Here is a 16,483-nt window from a genome sequence, read left to right as displayed (position 1 = left end):
CACAACATTATAGGAACGCCTGCATGGCTGATATTGATATATCAAGTCAACAATGTAGAGATGTTGGGGACATATCACCCCAAACTCACGGATGGCTAAAGATTCCTGCACACTGGATTTCATTGCGTCACAGCACACCAACGCAGTCGCACAACAAAATTGCAAGGAAACGCATGCGATGGTTGTCAGTCAGTAGTCGTCGCAAGCACATTGGATGCGTCAAGCATCGAATGCAATGGTTACACTACCTAGCTAGAGCTTAGGGCCTATACGCTAGCCTACCAAGCTGATGGTACAATCGAAATGTCGATCATTGTTAATTAACTTCCAAGTTTTACAGTTAGGCTACAGACTAAGATACCTGCATACTGGGTACAATTACGTTCTTTTCGTCGTCTTCAGAAATACCATCCAAGTGTGGTCAATGTACGCTGCCGGTATGTCAGGTGCATAACCAGTCACAAGGTTACGTTGATTCTCATTTGGCTATGCGAAAAAACAACGTGTTTGTTTTGGTGGGATTGCGTGGACGTGCGGCAATCGCAGTGTGCAGACAAAATCGCATGTCATCGCAACACAAGTTACCATAAGTCGTGGCAAATGACGTTTTTCGTGCGAATCGCATCCAGTATTCCAGTGTGCAGACTCCTAGCATAAACTCGGCAGCGCGTAGCAAAAGGGAATCGAGCTTTGTTGGATGTCCTGCTTTGTCACAACAGGATCGTTGGGCTCTCAAGAAACTGACCATTGAACGGCTACTCAAATTTGTGGGTGACAAAAGATTTGGAATGTGAAACAATTTAAAAAATAACGATAAGACTTGTGAAAAATAAAATTGAAATTATTGAATATTTTATTGGTGTGAAGAAGCGCAAGGCTCAATTCAGTTGCATCGGCCCTGCATGTAGAACGGAGGATAGAGGAAACGCAAGCATGCTATAGGCACGACTGGGAAACGGGTGCTCAACTGGAAATTTGTTAAACAGTTGTTTTCGGTTAACGTATGGTGAAATGTCGGTATCAAAAAGTTTCGTTGTTTGCGAACTAACGTAGGTTGGTTGGTCAACGAAAAGACGGTGTCAAGAAAAATACATGGAAAATATAGTACCGTGGACAATATAAATCAAAAATATAAAGAAAGGCAACGTTTGGAAGAAAAGTTTCAAGTTTGAAGAAGAATGTCTCAAGAAAGCGAAGATGAAAGTAAGTCGGTTGTTTTGATCACTGACGTTACAACATGCAATATAAAAAGTGGGATCTTAGTAAAACACAATGAAGCTTTCTAATAGGCAATAGGTGACAACATTATACTGTTGTTAACTGTTTGCCAAGTACAAATTATTTCTGCAATCCGCAGCCTTTCCATTGCTGAAGCAACAACCTGAAACTACAACAAAAAAGAAAGAAACGCCTTCTGAAAGCCAGGCTACAGAACCTACGTCAACACAAGGTAGGCAAATATAAAAAACTATAATTGAATGCATTATCCTGCAGTTTACTATTTCTTAACAGGGCTGCTTTACTCTAGTAAACTACTTGGCTCGTGTACCATGTTTGTGGTACTCGAAAATACTCAGTATTAATTTCTTAATACTCGGGCGTACTTGATAGCTTTTAAAATGCTTGAGTTGATATTTGCTTGTCAATTTTCAAAGTTGATTCGTTATTGCATGTTAATTTTTCTTAAAAAGGTACATCAAAATATAAGCTTAAATTACACTCCCAGTATATGTGACCGATTGCCTATCCCAAGCTTTTTTCATACCCATAATAGCATACTATGGATAAGAATGTAATCTTCATGAGGTATAATAGCGGATAAAATAGCAGATAGCGGATATTGTTTAGCAAACCAATAACGGAAATTGATTATAAACGAATTAAAAAATCTCCTCCATAGTCTGTACACTATCCTTCAATATAACAAAGTATACTCGAGTACCTATGTTCAGTTCTTCTCACTTGTAGTCGAAATGAAAAAAAAGTATTTGTAGCCTACACAGCTCTGTTTCCAAGTGAAAATTATTTTTGCAATCCGCAGCCTTTCCCTTGCTAAAGAAACAACCTGAAGCAACTACATCAAAAAAGGAAGCAAAGCCCTCTGACAGCCAGGCTAAAGAACTTACGCCAACACATAGTAGGCAAAGTAAACGTTGGTTAAATCAGGCATGTGCAGCCTTTTTCGCCGCCGAACGATATTCGAAAATTTTGCATGGCCGCGTTCCGCGTTACCTTTGCTTGGTAAAAATTGAAATCATTAAAATAGAAATCTAACTCGGAATGCCGAACGCTTTCCCCTTTTAAATCATGGTTGATCAACACAGTTGCTTACATACAGTAAATTAGCAGTTCTGATGCAATACACTGGAATTTCATCAAAAAAAAACTTGTTCATTTAACTTGAAAGTTTTCCAAGTAATGTCACACGTCTGTCAAAACATCATCGACAAATTGAAAGTGATTATATGGAAAACTTTACATTGCATGCGGTTCGCAGCAAAGGAAAACATGATATTTCGGCGGTTCGAACCTTTCTCTGAATGACAACACACAACATAGCTAGGCGCAAACTTTGGCCTTTATAAAGCCGCAAACCTTGGTAACGTTTCTATACAATTCTCCAGCATTGATTAAATTAAAAAGCTACATAGGCATTTGAGTGGATCTCTTCGGGATGTATAATGTTGGGTTTCAGAACTTTGAGCATCTACTAAGATGATTATGGTATTAATAGTTTCATACTTGTAACACGTGTTACGAACGACCACCTTATGAAGAACTTGACGTTAAGTCAGCAGAGTAAATCCGTCGACTGAAATTTTATTATACATTTTCATTACCTGTTGTTTTCATTATAAAGTTATCGCAAAGGCGGCACTATGGCCCCTGGGTTGCACGTGTCTTGTTTGAGTTAGTATAAACGGTTTAGCGACTACTTCACCAGCAAAATGTAAACATTCAAGATAACTCTTGGCTACATTAATGTAAAGCCCTAATGGAATTATTATTCGCAATAGCTTAGGCCTAATTGTAAATCATTATCAAAAGTAAAAATTTATTGATAAAAGGTGAGCAACCAGCTATTACGGAGACAAAACCCAAAGAAGTTTCATCAAAGAAAGTCAGTAAGCCCACGTTCTTGGACAGAGAAATAATCGTAAGTCATTTTCGCAAACTTAAACCTTGTCGTCTCTTGATAACCGTACAAACTGTTGAAGTGCATGATCGATTGCAGGTTGAAAATTATAAAGATGTAGAATCCAAAACAGCTTTGGAATCTATGCAAAAGACGTTCCAAAAAGAATACGCAAGATGGAAGAAAAGAACAGGAGTTTTCAAACTGGCCAATCTCATTGTCACCGTAGTAGTTATAGCGGTGCAGGTTACACAGGTGTGGATAATGTATTTATGTCAAGTATAACCAATACATTACCACTTAAAAATGCAATATGGTTTGACGTTATCAAAAGGTAATTATATTCCAAATTCCGAGCACACCGACTAACACCAAACAAGCTTTGGCGACCATTTTACCAGCGATTACTGGAGCAGTTTTAGCAATTCAATTGAAACTAGGATGGGCAGAAAAAAGTCAAAAATGCAAGAAAGGTAAATCTTCAAAATTTTAACTAAAAAACAACACTGACTAAAACACAGTCATTCTCGATACATGTTTTGATCATTTGAAACGATGCGAATAATTTTGAACTGCCTCGTGTACAATACATTTTAATTGAAATAAATGAACACGTTTCCCTAAGTTCTATCAATTTCTATCAATTCCAGCCGCCAAACTCTACAATACTTTGGGTCGACATGTCAACTATCGTATAGAAGTGGCAGAGGCAGGTGGAATCACTGAAGACACCGTGAAACTCCTCAACACTGCACTACTATCCATAAATAAAGAAGTGCCCGCATTTTTAACGGCATACTGAAGAGGCTAAAGTGCTGAACTCATCGCCCTAATTGGGACAGTCAAAGTGATGTTCACTGAAGTTCTATTCTTTATGCAAATGTGGATAGACTGATTTTTCCGTGTTCTATTGGCGTCGACGCCGTTGTTTTTGGGTCAGAATCAGGGAGTCGTTTTTTAAAACTAGTCACGAATATCTTTTAGAATACATTTTGTGAAAAATCTTGCATCACGTTCCATTGAACATATATACATGCTAAAAGCATACACTCGACAACATGTACAGCGAAAAAGAATCGAGCTTTGTTGGAGGCCGCAATACGCCGCAAAAAGTTTGTTGTGTTTTCAACCGCCTCGGACACTGAAGCAATTATCCTTTACCACGGAGTCAGATTGAGAGACTAAATTAGTTTATAGAAATGGGTTTACAACGCATATCAATATCCGATACGTTGCAAATATTTTCTATACTACCATCGTTTGTTAATCACGCTGCATTGATAATAAAGCAAACGAAATTGTTTTCTAAGATCGTGTATCACTGTAAAGAATTTCCAAGGAACAACGAAAATCGGTACTGCTACAGGTATAAACTTTTAAAGGGCGTTAAAGTTTTGATCACTTTTAATCATTGTTTGACGTCAAAAGTTACGAGAGAGGATTATAAAAATATATGCAATGCAACACGAAAAGTTTCGTTTGTTTTCTAAAACTGACATTCACTTGTGTTGGAGAAATTTCCAAACCAAGAAGTAATTTATTCATTGTCACTTTTTTTTGGGGAATCAGACTTTGACATTCTCATTGGCGGTGAATTGTTTTTTGCCATTATTATTATTTCCTATGAAGCAAACATTATCCACAACTATAACGCTGCACGGAACAACTATGCCTGTAAACCCCATATACATAATACATTACAACGACTGTATACAGGTAGTGGTCTACTTCAATTGGCAATTTATTCAGATCAATCCTCCACAGTGGGTGCCCGTGAAACACTATATCATTCCAGGAACTATAAAATCATAAATATTGGAATAAAGACAGTACGTTAATCAACAGCAAATTGAGTAAACCTTAACAAATAGATGCTAATACGAACTAATCCCTTTAAAAGAGTGATTATTATCAGTGCCAACTTTCTCGGTGGTCATCTTATTACATTATTAGCATAAATTACGCATTTTTGGTGACGAAAACATTTCGTTCTCTTTTTTATCATAATAAAAGTAGGGCTTGTTAAGGCTACATTCGTAAACCGCGTTTGATACTTGCAATGCATGGTTTGCTTAATTACGCTCTGCTCACATTTACACATTAATCGAAACTTAAATAGTAACACCAGTGCACAAGCATGGTTTTAGCAAAAGTTAACTATGTTACGAAAAATTATGTGACGACATTGAACCAACCAAAGGTTATAATAACGTGCGCAACGAAGTTACTCGTTTACAACTGAAGAAGTGCCGAACCTGTAACGCGTGAACATGTTGTATACGCAGTAATAATAAAATTGTTCACACCGATAAGTAAGTAACCTTCAACGTATTGCACACGTTACACATTAACACAAGTGACAAGTGTGTACAAATAACAGCGACAAATGTTATGCTGTACGAGTAAATAAGTTTTAAATAATTGAACGACAATGGGCGGCGTTGTATCGCCTTACCCACACCCTGTTGTGAAGCTCTGCAACAGCATGCCATGCAAAAATGAAAAATAACGCTTCATGGCAAATATTTGGATATCTCTTCTTGGTTATAGCAAGCAATGCTGGTGTGGGTTGCCATATGCATATGTTTGGTTGGAATTGCAGAAAATTTGGACTTACGACGGCGATCAAAAAAGTAGTTTCATCAAAGATATATGTACAGTAAGTGATAACACGAGCCCAGAAAGAAACCAGAATACAGAAAGTGGTTCAAAATAACTCAAAAGCTACACTCGAATGAAAAGTGGGAGAATTTGAAGAGAAATGTCTCAAGAAAGCGATGATGAAAGTAAGTTAATCGTTTTTATCCATGGTGCTTCATCACGCAAAACTATTTATAATACTACTATGCAAGTCAGTTAAACTTCAAAACGGAGTTTTATAACTGGTGATGTAGATCATTGTTTCTCAAACTTAAAGATGGAGCCGCTGGCCCCTTTTCAGAGCGCTAAGAATTTGGAACATGGATCTGCTGTTAAAGATTTTTAAAATTCCATATCTTTTCAGATTTTGTTTTGATCTCTAATTACACGAAGGTGTGCAGTCTGTTATGACTGTATATTGCTAAAAATATAGCTATAAATGTAAATGGATTTAACATTTAAATAGATAAAGAAAGGCTTGCGGAGCCTCTAGTCTAGACCTCATTCCTAAAGATGTAAATGACACGGCTCCACAATAAACCTGTTGCTATATGGACAATTAAATTCTTATTTTTACAATCTGCAGCACGTCCATTGCTAAAACAAAAAACAGAAACGACCAAAGCAAAACAAAAAGAAATACTGTCCAGCAGTGAAGCCAGCCACAATAAACCAACGCACAGTGTGCATGGTAACGGTTGCTTTCATTCTCATATATGATAAAAGTTGTACATTCAAAGCAATTTTGCTTGGCTTAATTTTAATATTATTACGCAACCATTGTAAATAAAGTACGCTAATTGCGATTGAAGTATATTAATTTCCTCCAAGTGGCCTCCAATCTCGAACAACGCAATCTGCAGGAAAAATGCTCGAATATTGTGTTCATAAATTTGTAATAAAACCCAAATCAAATAATTTCAACAGGTCGCCAACCATCTGCGGAAATAAAACCCATGACAAGTTCGCGGAAAGTCAAAAAATCTACCTTCCTACAAAGAGAAATAGATGTAAGACTACATGCCTCTGCTATGTCGTGACATGGAAATTGTACACTCGATAAAACTGGGTTTTAACCGATTGCAGGTTAAAAATTACCAAAACGTTGACCACAATATGGCTTTAGAAGCTATGTCGGAAATGTTTGAAGAGGAATACGTTAGGTGGAAAAGAAGAACAGGAGTTTTCAAACTGGCCAATCTCATTGTCACATTACTAGTCATAGCCGTGCAGCTTGTACAGGTAATTGGCTTATAACTTTATATAGCGAGCATTCGCTGTTATTTTAAACGAAACGTGAATTTAATGCCATGGCAACTTCATGTAGCCAATTCCAATGTCAAATATAACTATTAAAACTTACTATTTTTTTATTTTATGCGTCATGGTCAAAGGTAATTATCATTCAAATACCGATTGTAGACGACAATACCAAGAGTGCATTGGCGACCATTTTGCCAGCGATTACTGGAGCAATTTAAGCAATTCAATTGAAACTGGGATGGGCAGAAAAAAGTCAAAAGTGCAAGAAAGGTAGGTAGAAAAATTTTGCCAAGAAATACCAAGCAACGTAACCAAGGCTACTTCTTTCAATGGTTTTGCAAACTTCAAATTCCAGCCGCCAAACTCTACAATACTTTGGGTCGACATGTCAACTATATCGTATAGAGGTGGTAGAGGCAGGTGGAATCACTGAAGACACCGTGAAACTCCTCAACACTGCACTACTATCCATAAATAAAGAAGTGCCCGCATTTCTATCGGCTTATTGAAGGACACATTTGCCTGGAGATGAAATAATATATTGTAGGCTAAATATGCAAAGTGTTCAGAAAAATTTTCAACATTTACAGATATTTAAAACATTGTTTGATGTTGCGAAATTTTTTTTTCCTTTTTAATCTTACTTCTATTGACTTTGTGTATATTTTCTTATTCCTATTCGTTTATGGGTAATTTGTCAAAACATATGTTTGTTGGTCAAAACATACCTCGTTTTTCTTTAAACGCGGTACCCTTTTCATAACTCTGGTAGACGTTTACAGTCAAACGCAGGTATACGCGATATTACTTGTCAAAGGACAAAAAAATTTCTTATAGGTCAGTGTAAAAAGCCTTCACTCGAAACCTCTGCTGCAATGAAGATGATCAGATGGAACTTGACGTCTGCGATCTTGGGTCTTAGTTTATTTTGCGCACAACTTGCTCTTCCTAATATTTTCCTTTTAATCACTGATTGGAAACTAACATTTCTACAAATTGTATAAAGCTGAAGTAATAATTAAAGCAATACATGTGCATGATACATTATAAAATTTGACGCTATAGTTTTTGCAAAACTCCTAAAAACAGAAACACGGTCCATGCATTGCGTATAAAGTTTAAAGAATAGATTGTAGCTGTGTGTACAACTGGACAATTAAAGATGTGTCGTATAACACATATTAATAGTAAGAATCAAAATTAAACTTGCACGTTTATTCTCAGGCCCGTTCTGCGAAATCACTGCATGTTCGAGTTAAATTTAGCAACATTTTCCACTTAGTTTTCAGACTGTGCGAGGAGTTATTGGATCTTATAATAGCCATTTTGTCAAGCTCTGTGTAACTTTACATGGTCAGCTCAATTTATTTTCAAACAAAGGTTAAAAAGTAAGGCTACTTGACAGAATTATTCTGATGAAAATGGTACAGGAAACTGGTGAAGAAAGTAAGCTGATGTTTTGTCTATCTTTGAAATTTCAGCATGCATTACGTTTGATGATACCATAATCATTAAGCACATATCATGTTTGAAATGACGACATGTGGTTTACGAAATCATTCTTAACAGGGATTTGCTGTAACAGATAATGTTTTGCAGCCAATAGTTCACTACTGAGTCAACAAACTGAAGCGATTGAGTTAAAACAAAAGGCGTCTTCTAGTAGGCCAGTTAAGGAAAATATACCAATGCGAACAAACAGTAAGATACCACTGAAAATTTCTACCCATCTCTAATCTACATCAAAAGAATAATAGATTTACCATATAAGCGTTTTAAACAGATCGCCAGCCATCTGTAACAGAGACAAAATCCCTAAAAGATTCATCAAAGAAACGAAGCAAACCAACGTTTTTAGAAAGAGAAATTGTAGTAAGTGGCTTTTACAACTCTTTGCCATCACAAAAGAATCCAGCAAAAACCGGTTTTAATCGACTTTAGGTCAAAAACTCTGACGAAATTAACCACAAGAAAACTTTGGGGACTCTTTCCGAAAAATTCCGAAAGGAGTACGTCAGATGGAAAAAAAGAACGGAAATATTCAAACTGGCCAATCTCATTGTGACCTTACTGGTTATAATTTTGCAGGTTGCACAGGTATCAATTTTCCTGGCAATTTCATTTACGGGAAAACTAACAATATGAGACTTACCATTTATAGATCCTTAAACATTATGTTATTCTTCTAGCACGTTCTGTTTCCAGGTTATTGTTTTTCAAATTCAAATCGTAAACAACGAAACCAAACAAGCTCTCGCCACCATTCTGCCAGCGATTACTGCATCAATTTTAGCGATTCAATTGAAATTAAAATGGGCAGAAAAGGGTCAAAAGTGCAAGAAAGGTAAATTTAACTCCTAAAATGACAAATTTGCAAAACTAGCAAAAACTGTACACAAACATCGCAAAACCTTTTTGACGGTGAAAATGTTATCCTTAATACTTTCTGAAATTTTAGAGATATACAAATTGAAGTTTTCTGCTAGGTAAGCGATTTCTATAAGTGTTCGTCGGACTAAAAAATAGTTAAAAAAAATTTACGTTAAGTTAAAACATGACTGTAAATTTGCTATAATTTCAGCCGCCAAACTCTATGATACTTTGGGTCGACATGTCAACTATCGTATAGAGGTGGCAGAGGCAGGTGGAATCACTGAAGACACCGTGAAACTCCTCAACACTGCACTACTATCCATAAATAAAGAAACACCCGCCTTTTTATCGGCCTATTAAAAATAGAATGTCTATTAACGCAATTGTTAACAGCATTTTGAAAGATCATTCTAATGTCAGTACCTGCGGATGAATTTGCCGTCGCGAAAAAATAACAACTCTTGTCATCTGTCCTGTGCAACTCACATGAAAAAATTTGTTTCAGATGTGCTTTGGGCGTTATGCTTATATTGTTCTTTGTGCGGTGTTTCGATTGTCTGCTGCTCAAATAATTTTTTTCTTCGTTTTACTGTTTCATGAATTTCCTCTTAAGGACGTACCAGTTACTGCTATTTAAAGTTGCATCTCTTACATTAAAGTGTATAGCTGCAATCAATGACAATTAAGTGGGAATTTATATCATTTTGTTATTACAACGTACTCGACTTTGTAAAAAAATCTCACTTTCATTGAAAGCTATTTCTGCTCTGTACGCAAAGATTTACAAATTTGACGGTGAGTATTTCCAACTCTGTATACGCCAGAAATGTGTAACGTTCATGAGAAAGAATTTCCTAACCTATATATGGTTAGAGTAAAGGAGGAGCAATGAACTGTCGTAGTCTGGGAGGCGTTTGCCCTTGTTGGGTTTACAGTGACTGTGTGATGTCGATTGCGAAAACGTTCCTGGTCAAAAGTGTGTTCGTCAATCAAGCTTCAATAAAGATATACAGACGAAGCGATATCAACGTTGCCGAAATAATTCAGAGTAACTGAAAAGCACCGCTTAACAGCGCAATTTGCGATTGAAATACTTATTTCGTACATATACTAAATGGCAAATCATAGGTTTGTTTCAACAGGTCGCCAGCTATGTCTGTTACCGAGATAAACCTTTCAAAAGAACAGCAAACTCCTTTCTTGGAGAAAGAGATTAGCTGTAATCGATTCTCGGACATCTTTTCCTTGTTCACAAGAAAACTGTAAACTCTGTCTGTGGTACTTGTAAAACAAAATGGACAAAACTTGCATAACTTTTCAAGTTGCAACAACGCTTTATAACAAAAGTTTGTAAAACAAATATAAGGAAGTTTCATATCGAAAAATTTTCTAAATAATACGATTGTGTATACTGTATTACACCTGTAAAATAATCATGGAATGAAAAAAAATAGCAGTGAGTTCGCATTGAAAATTAATGATTGTATGTGTATTAACGGAAACATCTGCAATCGATAAAATCGGTAGTATTTCGGACCTGATGTTTATTCTTACATAACTCGCTTTCACCAGTACTTTGTTTAAAATTATATAAAACCAACATCCACAAAAATTGGATTTGTATAAACACAAGCAGCATCTTTCATAGCGTTTAAAGAATCGTATAAAGCATAAGTCTAACCACAACCTCTTTGAGTATCGCGCTGAGTCAAAAGAGGACGCATCAGCACTCGCAAGTGAGTAATTAAATGTTCCAACACATAGGTCGAAGGTAAAGAAAACTAAGCTTATGTTTACTACGCGTGGTAAATCCGTTAACTTGTACGTTTCTTCTCAAAGTTATACCAGCAATCGCTGGACGATCATTGCTAACCATGGCATACTTGGCAACATCCCTATTCACTACCGACTGGACAGTCCTTTCATTCAACCATTGTAAGGGCAATGCAATATGTCATCCATATGTAGCGGAAAAGACACGGGAACTACCGCACGCATAATAATTGAAGAGGTGTTTTTTCATGCTCTGCGTCACTTTAAAAAATCTTAGTTAGTTCAGCTTACGTTTCAACGTCGGATGTACGAAAATTCAGGGTTTTATTATTTTAGAAGTTGATGATATCGCTTCAGCGTAAATAACATATCAGTGTAAGGAAGGTGGCTACAAACGAGCAAACACTTTAAATAAAATGGGGCAAGGAAACGGGGAAGAAAGTAAGTTGCTGATTTTCAACGGACTGTCAGCATGCAATGTAAAAAGTGATAATTCAAAGTGTGTAAATTGATATAAAGTTTCTTCTTAAAGTTTTTGTTACTGCAATTCGCTTTAGCATAGTTTTCGCAGAAAGAATTTAACATTAATGTTCCGCAGCACACATTGTACGATTAACAGAAGACAATGATGCAACAAAAACAAACCAAGAGGCGTCTACCAGTAGTCAAGCTAAAGATTACATGCCTACGTCGATAAAAAGTAAGCCGGTAATGATTACTAAGACCATATATTGGTAACATAAAGCTTAAACAAAAAAATGTTCATCCTTAGCAGGTGAAAGCGCGCCAAAGAAACGAACCAAACCAACGTTCCTGGAGAGAGAAATAGTCGTGAGTAATTCTACGTTTCTTTGCTATCACAAAAATATCTTTCTTTTTTGCTAACGCCGGATTAACCGACTTTAGGTCAAAAACCATCAAGATGTTAACCACATAAAAGCTTTAAAGGCTTTGTCGGTAAAGTTTCAAAAGGGATATCTTAGATGGCAAAAGAGGACAGGAATTTTTAAACTGGCAAATCTCATTGTGACCTTATTGGTTATAGTCTTGCAAGTTGCACAGGTATCTATTTATCTAAAAACTCAGTTAGATTTGGTTATTTTACCAAATTTAAAATTTTGTTTGAACATAATCATAACCATATGGGTAAACATAGTTCTAATTTGTCAAGAATCGTTCTATAGTAAGCAGCCAAGTTCTTGGTAAATAAAAATTTACAGGACAATTATAACTATTTCATTCAACCGATTTTCTTTTCGTATACGCTTTCTTTCCAGGTCATTGTTTTTCAAATTCAAACCGTAGAGAACGAAACCAAACAAGCTCTTGCAACTATTTTGCCAGCAATTACTGGAGCAATTTTAGCAATTCAATTGAAATTGAAATGGGCAGAGAAAAGTCAAAAGTGCAAAAAAGGTAAAGTGGAAATTTTAAAATAATAATAGAAAATAACAGAAGAACTTATTAACATTGATGATGTCCTTTTGTCACGTTTCAAAATTTTTGGGTATTTCATTTTCTTGCAAGTAATTTCAATTCTCAGCAATATGTCTGTCTCATACAACAGTTTTCAAATAGAACAGAATTAACATGCGTTATTATATTAATTTTAGCCGCCAAACTCTATGATACTTTGGGTCGACATGTCAACTATCGTATAGAGGTGGCAGAGGCAGATGGAATCACTGATGACACCGTGAAACTCCTCAACACCGCACTACTATCCATAAATAAAGAAGTGCCCGCATTTTTAACGGCGTATTAAAAAATAGAAGTTATTTGCATATGTACGTATTTGCAACAACGTCCATGTTTCACACATGATATTATTTATATTTTATCATACAATTAAGAGAGCGTTGTTACATTTTCTGAAATACAATCTCAGGTATAATATAGCTTTGTTTTCGTTGTATTCTAGTGACTGAAACAACCGCGTCGTTGTAACACATTTGCTTAAATCTTATGGGCGGTTTCCATGGATTTACAGATTAGCATTTTCCAGTGATTTTAGTTGCTGTTTTAGCTATTCGGCGCTTAAAACCACGTCATTTCCTTTTCTGCGTGTTATCAAACCGCCATGTCACGTTTTCAATGTCAGCTTGTGTTAACTCTGTACAACAAATTTATTTAATCGTAAGTGTTTAATTGTTCATGTTAGTCCCAAACAAAAAATATGATTTGGTGGTCAGCAACTATACGTATATTGCATTCCCAACTGAGAACAGCGCTTTAAACCAGAATGTGCAAGCGATGAATAACAAGGTCAGCGTTTTAAATATACTTGGTCCGTAGAGATCCAGTTAATACAAATCGCTTATTTTTTTCTGGTAAAACCACAAAATTGTCTGATGAAAATTTGGCGTTATTAGTCCTTAATGAATCATGTACGGCGAGACGAGAAATCCTGGCGGCACAACAGCCAGCAGAATTGTTCTTCTGGCGAGACTTAATTTTGCAACAGACTAGATAAGCAGTTTATATTCGACAAGTGACATAGCTTATAACGTTTTAATGGCGCTAATTTGTCATGAATTAGTAAAACATGTCATTCTATTGCCAACGGTTAATCGCAAAAAATAGATCGATATCGTAAATATTAACATGATTAGTCACAACGTGTTTTAAGCCTGGACTATTGTTCAGATTCATCTCCAGCTATTTCAAAGCGATAGTGACAGTAAACTATTGGGAACTGATCACCAAATGTGCACGGACAAAACACTGCCAACAAATCCAATTTTTCCACCAGCAATGTGCAAGTTCTGCCAAGTGAGACGTCTTAGTTTTAACAAGTCCCTGGCACAATTATCCCAAGGCAGGAATAATTCAAAAAACGTATTAAAAATCCCAAGTTTTAGTTGACAGTATTTCTAAAATTAACCCAAACTCTGAAAGTATAGAAAAACATTGGCGTTTTTGACACGTTTTAATTTTTGTGATGCTGTTTCTGGCGCAGTGAGATTATCTTTTTTGTCAGTATATTTACCTGTTTCCGTTTTACTTCCTGGTAGTAATAATTTACTATTGCATTTGTAGGAAATTTCGTAAATTTACCACTAATAAAGCTTTCGTGCAGTGTGCAACTTTTCGTCCAATCATAGATTTGAAGAATTTTTCCCTTTATCTCGTTTTTGTTGATTTAATTCATTTTCAGCAAAGTTCTAGAGTAGCCAAGCATCTTAACTATCCTAGATTTTCTACAGGTCTGTTAGATTACGAAACTGTATAACTCGACACCAAAGGTTGTCATCAGTTAGGGTATCCTACACTGTACTAAGTCTAATCGAATACAAGTCGCCTTAAACACCACGATACGATTGTAAAGAACATAATTTCCTGTAAGAATTAAACCCAGACACAAATTGGTCAATGTGTCAACCTGATAACAAAAATACTTTTACAATATCAGCATTCTTGCTGCATATCTAACCTTGGTTGGTTCTTCTGTCTTTAGTTTCAGTTTCTGTTTTAAATTTTCGTTTTCCTCTTTCAACATGATTATCTCTGACTTTAACTTGTTAATCTTCTCGACATCCGCCAGTGAAGTCCGGGCTCTCGGTAATCTTGACTTCGCTGACGTCGGCCTGAAAAAAAAAAACAAACGGGTGAAAGTTCCATAAATATTCTGTTTTTGTTTTTATCGAAAACCATTATATTAAATGCTGCACAGAGTATGAAAGTGTAATTCACAAGAAATGCCAATTTTGCAGCTCACCCTAATTACAAACTAAGTACTGTTTGATAATTTACACAAAAATAGCACATAACGTATTACGATTACTCACAAAAAAAAAACAATAAAAACTGAAAAATTGAATGAAACCAAAAATTCTGACCTGGAAGCTTGTTCAGGAGCCGCATCGACAGGAACTACTTCTTCGACAACGGGTTCCTTATTCTCATGTTCCTCGGAGCTGGAACTCTCTTCCCGTGACAGTTTAACAGGTTTTTCTTCAACAAACTTCAAGCCAGTGTCAGGGCCCTTGCTATTGACCAACCGCTTAACTTTATCACGAAGCTGGAAGATGTCGGAATTCTTCGTCTTGATCTCGAGTTTAAGTCTGGATTAGAATAAAGATAATAACACTCGAAACCTAACAACGTACTCGTTATAATGGAAATACAAAATTTTCAAGCACACAAAACAACTTTAACAAATTAACACAAATTTGAGGTAGCTTATTCCCGGCGTGAGCAAAATTACTTTTTAATAGTTTGTTCTTTCTTCTCAATTTCTTCCAGAACTTTACGCAATTCAGCTTTCAGGGTATCCTCTGTCTTTTTCGATTGCTTCAATCCTCGCTGTAGTTCGGCAACCTTGTCTTTTAGGTCTTCGATTTCAACCTAAAAACGAAGAATGGAGTATTGGTTAACTGGTATAATTGCGATAACATCTTCAAGTTGCAAAAAATCATCAATTAATGATAAAAATAATGTTGCTGCCCTTATATACTTGTTCAGAATATGAAAAACATATATTTACGAAACTCCTGTCTACAGAGATGTAAAAAACGTATCGCAGCGCATGCAAGTGACGTCTTAAAAAAATACGGTATCAGAAGAAAGATGTCCTCATCAAAAATAAATTGCAAAGCGTTAACTGGTGTATATACCTTAAAGTGAGATGTTCTTCTGTCCACCAAAATCTTAACGTTCTTGCCATCTTTCTCATCAGCTGCGTGCGCTCTCACGTTCTCTTGCGCCTGGTTGACAAGGTCGGCTCGTAGCTCGGTCAAAGCGACACTTAATTTCTGCACAGAATGAAAAAGAAATAATTTTTTTCACGCCTTAAAATGGACGGATACTGTAGAACGTAGTAACTCAGAAATGTAACACGTTCGTTGCATAAACAGGGATAAGGGAAATATCACGACACCTGTTGCTGCTTTTCTTTTTCCTCCAGTTGTGCTTTCAATCGAGCGACTAGATTTTTCATGGCGTTAGATGGCGCTCGTGTGTTTGCTTCCTTCTGTCGCTGGAGCTCGTCGTTTACAACAGAAAGTTCCTGATAAAAGCAATATTTCTAAAATAAAATTCAACTATTACTGACATCTGCACACACCCGAAGTAAAACTACGCGCACTTTGAGCACATTGACAACAGAATGCATTGAAATTAAGGAAAGAATTTTTCAAGTAAGAGAAAGAGCGATAATGGTATCACCCTCTACAAGCCGACGTACTTTTTCCAGTTCTTCAACTCTACGATGTTTCTTGGCCAATTTTAATCGGATCGTTTTCAAAACAGATTCATGTTCTTCTAATATCCTGCAAATGTTATAAAATTTAATGTTAA

At 36.2% G+C, this 16,483-nt stretch overlaps 5 protein-coding genes across 7 annotated transcripts in view; 4 read left to right on the top strand and 1 right to left on the bottom strand.

Moving 5' to 3' along the window:
* LOC143447501 (centrosomal protein of 290 kDa-like) overlaps positions 1-16,483 on the bottom strand; it is a 39,927-nt gene that overhangs the window by 8,565 nt on the left and 14,879 nt on the right. For both annotated transcript variants that reach the window (XM_076947645.1, XM_076947646.1), the window contains exons 35-40: positions 16,371-16,455; positions 16,065-16,193; positions 15,802-15,939; positions 15,393-15,532; positions 15,025-15,249; positions 14,619-14,772 (exon numbers count right to left, since the gene is read on the bottom strand). In XM_076947645.1, the coding sequence (XP_076803760.1) occupies positions 14,619-14,772; positions 15,025-15,249; positions 15,393-15,532; positions 15,802-15,939; positions 16,065-16,193; positions 16,371-16,455 (871 nt within the window). The remainder of the gene's footprint in view (positions 1-14,618; positions 14,773-15,024; positions 15,250-15,392; positions 15,533-15,801; positions 15,940-16,064; positions 16,194-16,370; positions 16,456-16,483) is intronic.
* LOC143447502 (uncharacterized) lies at positions 369-4,181 on the top strand. Its single transcript, XM_076947647.1, has 7 exons — positions 369-1,203; positions 1,358-1,450; positions 2,042-2,137; positions 3,069-3,157; positions 3,236-3,391; positions 3,471-3,609; positions 3,787-4,181. Exons 1-7 carry the CDS (start codon positions 1,179-1,181, stop codon positions 3,936-3,938), a joined length of 750 nt encoding a protein of 249 aa, XP_076803762.1. The 5' UTR covers positions 369-1,178; the 3' UTR covers positions 3,939-4,181.
* On the top strand, positions 5,898-7,587 carry LOC143445344 (uncharacterized). Its single transcript, XM_076944388.1, has 6 exons — positions 5,898-5,922; positions 6,363-6,467; positions 6,704-6,786; positions 6,863-7,018; positions 7,199-7,309; positions 7,395-7,587. The coding sequence occupies exons 1-5, from the start codon at positions 5,898-5,900 to the stop codon at positions 7,268-7,270; spliced, it is 441 nt and encodes a 146-aa protein (XP_076800503.1). The 3' UTR covers positions 7,271-7,309; positions 7,395-7,587.
* Positions 8,334-13,085, top strand: LOC143447506 (uncharacterized). Of its 2 annotated transcripts, XM_076947654.1 has the most exons (7): positions 8,334-8,485; positions 11,522-11,626; positions 11,784-11,885; positions 11,958-12,016; positions 12,092-12,247; positions 12,463-12,601; positions 12,799-13,084. In XM_076947654.1, exons 2-7 carry the CDS (start codon positions 11,602-11,604, stop codon positions 12,948-12,950), a joined length of 633 nt encoding a protein of 210 aa, XP_076803769.1. In that variant the 5' UTR covers positions 8,334-8,485; positions 11,522-11,601; the 3' UTR covers positions 12,951-13,084. The 2 variants fall into 2 exon arrangements, with proteins under 2 accessions (XP_076803769.1, XP_076803768.1); XM_076947653.1 differs by lacking the exon at positions 11,522-11,626 and having other exon boundaries at positions 8,335-8,485; positions 12,799-13,085.
* Positions 8,492-10,666, top strand: LOC143447507 (uncharacterized). Its single transcript, XM_076947655.1, has 5 exons — positions 8,492-8,740; positions 8,823-8,911; positions 8,981-9,136; positions 9,245-9,383; positions 9,621-10,666. Exons 1-5 carry the CDS (start codon positions 8,728-8,730, stop codon positions 9,770-9,772), a joined length of 549 nt encoding a protein of 182 aa, XP_076803770.1. The 5' UTR covers positions 8,492-8,727; the 3' UTR covers positions 9,773-10,666.

Source organism: Clavelina lepadiformis, chromosome 2 (assembly GCF_947623445.1).
Source record: "Clavelina lepadiformis chromosome 2, kaClaLepa1.1, whole genome shotgun sequence".
NCBI lineage: Eukaryota > Metazoa > Chordata > Ascidiacea > Aplousobranchia > Clavelinidae > Clavelina > Clavelina lepadiformis.
Note: the sequence above shows the minus strand (reverse complement) of the source record. Positions and strands in the feature narration are given on the sequence as shown.

Excerpts from the sequence above, each read along its gene's own strand:
- LOC143445344 (XM_076944388.1), top strand. The coding sequence starts at position 5,898 with ATGTCTCAAGAAAGCGATGATGAAA. Across the intron at positions 6,468-6,703 it reads ACCAACGCACAGTGTGCATG|GTCGCCAACCATCTGCGGAA; the intron begins GTAACGGTTGCT and ends TAATTTCAACAG. Across the intron at positions 6,787-6,862 it reads TCCTACAAAGAGAAATAGAT|GTTAAAAATTACCAAAACGT; the intron begins GTAAGACTACAT and ends AACCGATTGCAG.
- LOC143447502 (XM_076947647.1), top strand. The coding sequence starts at position 1,179 with ATGTCTCAAGAAAGCGAAGATGAAA. Across the intron at positions 1,451-2,041 it reads AGAACCTACGTCAACACAAG|CCTTTCCCTTGCTAAAGAAA; the intron begins GTAGGCAAATAT and ends TGCAATCCGCAG. Across the intron at positions 3,158-3,235 it reads TCTTGGACAGAGAAATAATC|GTTGAAAATTATAAAGATGT; the intron begins GTAAGTCATTTT and ends GATCGATTGCAG.
- LOC143447507 (XM_076947655.1), top strand. Across the intron at positions 8,912-8,980 it reads TTTTAGAAAGAGAAATTGTA|GTCAAAAACTCTGACGAAAT; the intron begins GTAAGTGGCTTT and ends AATCGACTTTAG. Across the intron at positions 9,137-9,244 it reads TAATTTTGCAGGTTGCACAG|GTTATTGTTTTTCAAATTCA; the intron begins GTATCAATTTTC and ends TTCTGTTTCCAG.
- LOC143447506 (XM_076947653.1), top strand. The coding sequence starts at position 8,455 with ATGAAAATGGTACAGGAAACTGGTGAAGAAA. Across the intron at positions 12,017-12,091 it reads TCCTGGAGAGAGAAATAGTC|GTCAAAAACCATCAAGATGT; the intron begins GTGAGTAATTCT and ends AACCGACTTTAG. Across the intron at positions 12,248-12,462 it reads TAGTCTTGCAAGTTGCACAG|GTCATTGTTTTTCAAATTCA; the intron begins GTATCTATTTAT and ends CTTTCTTTCCAG.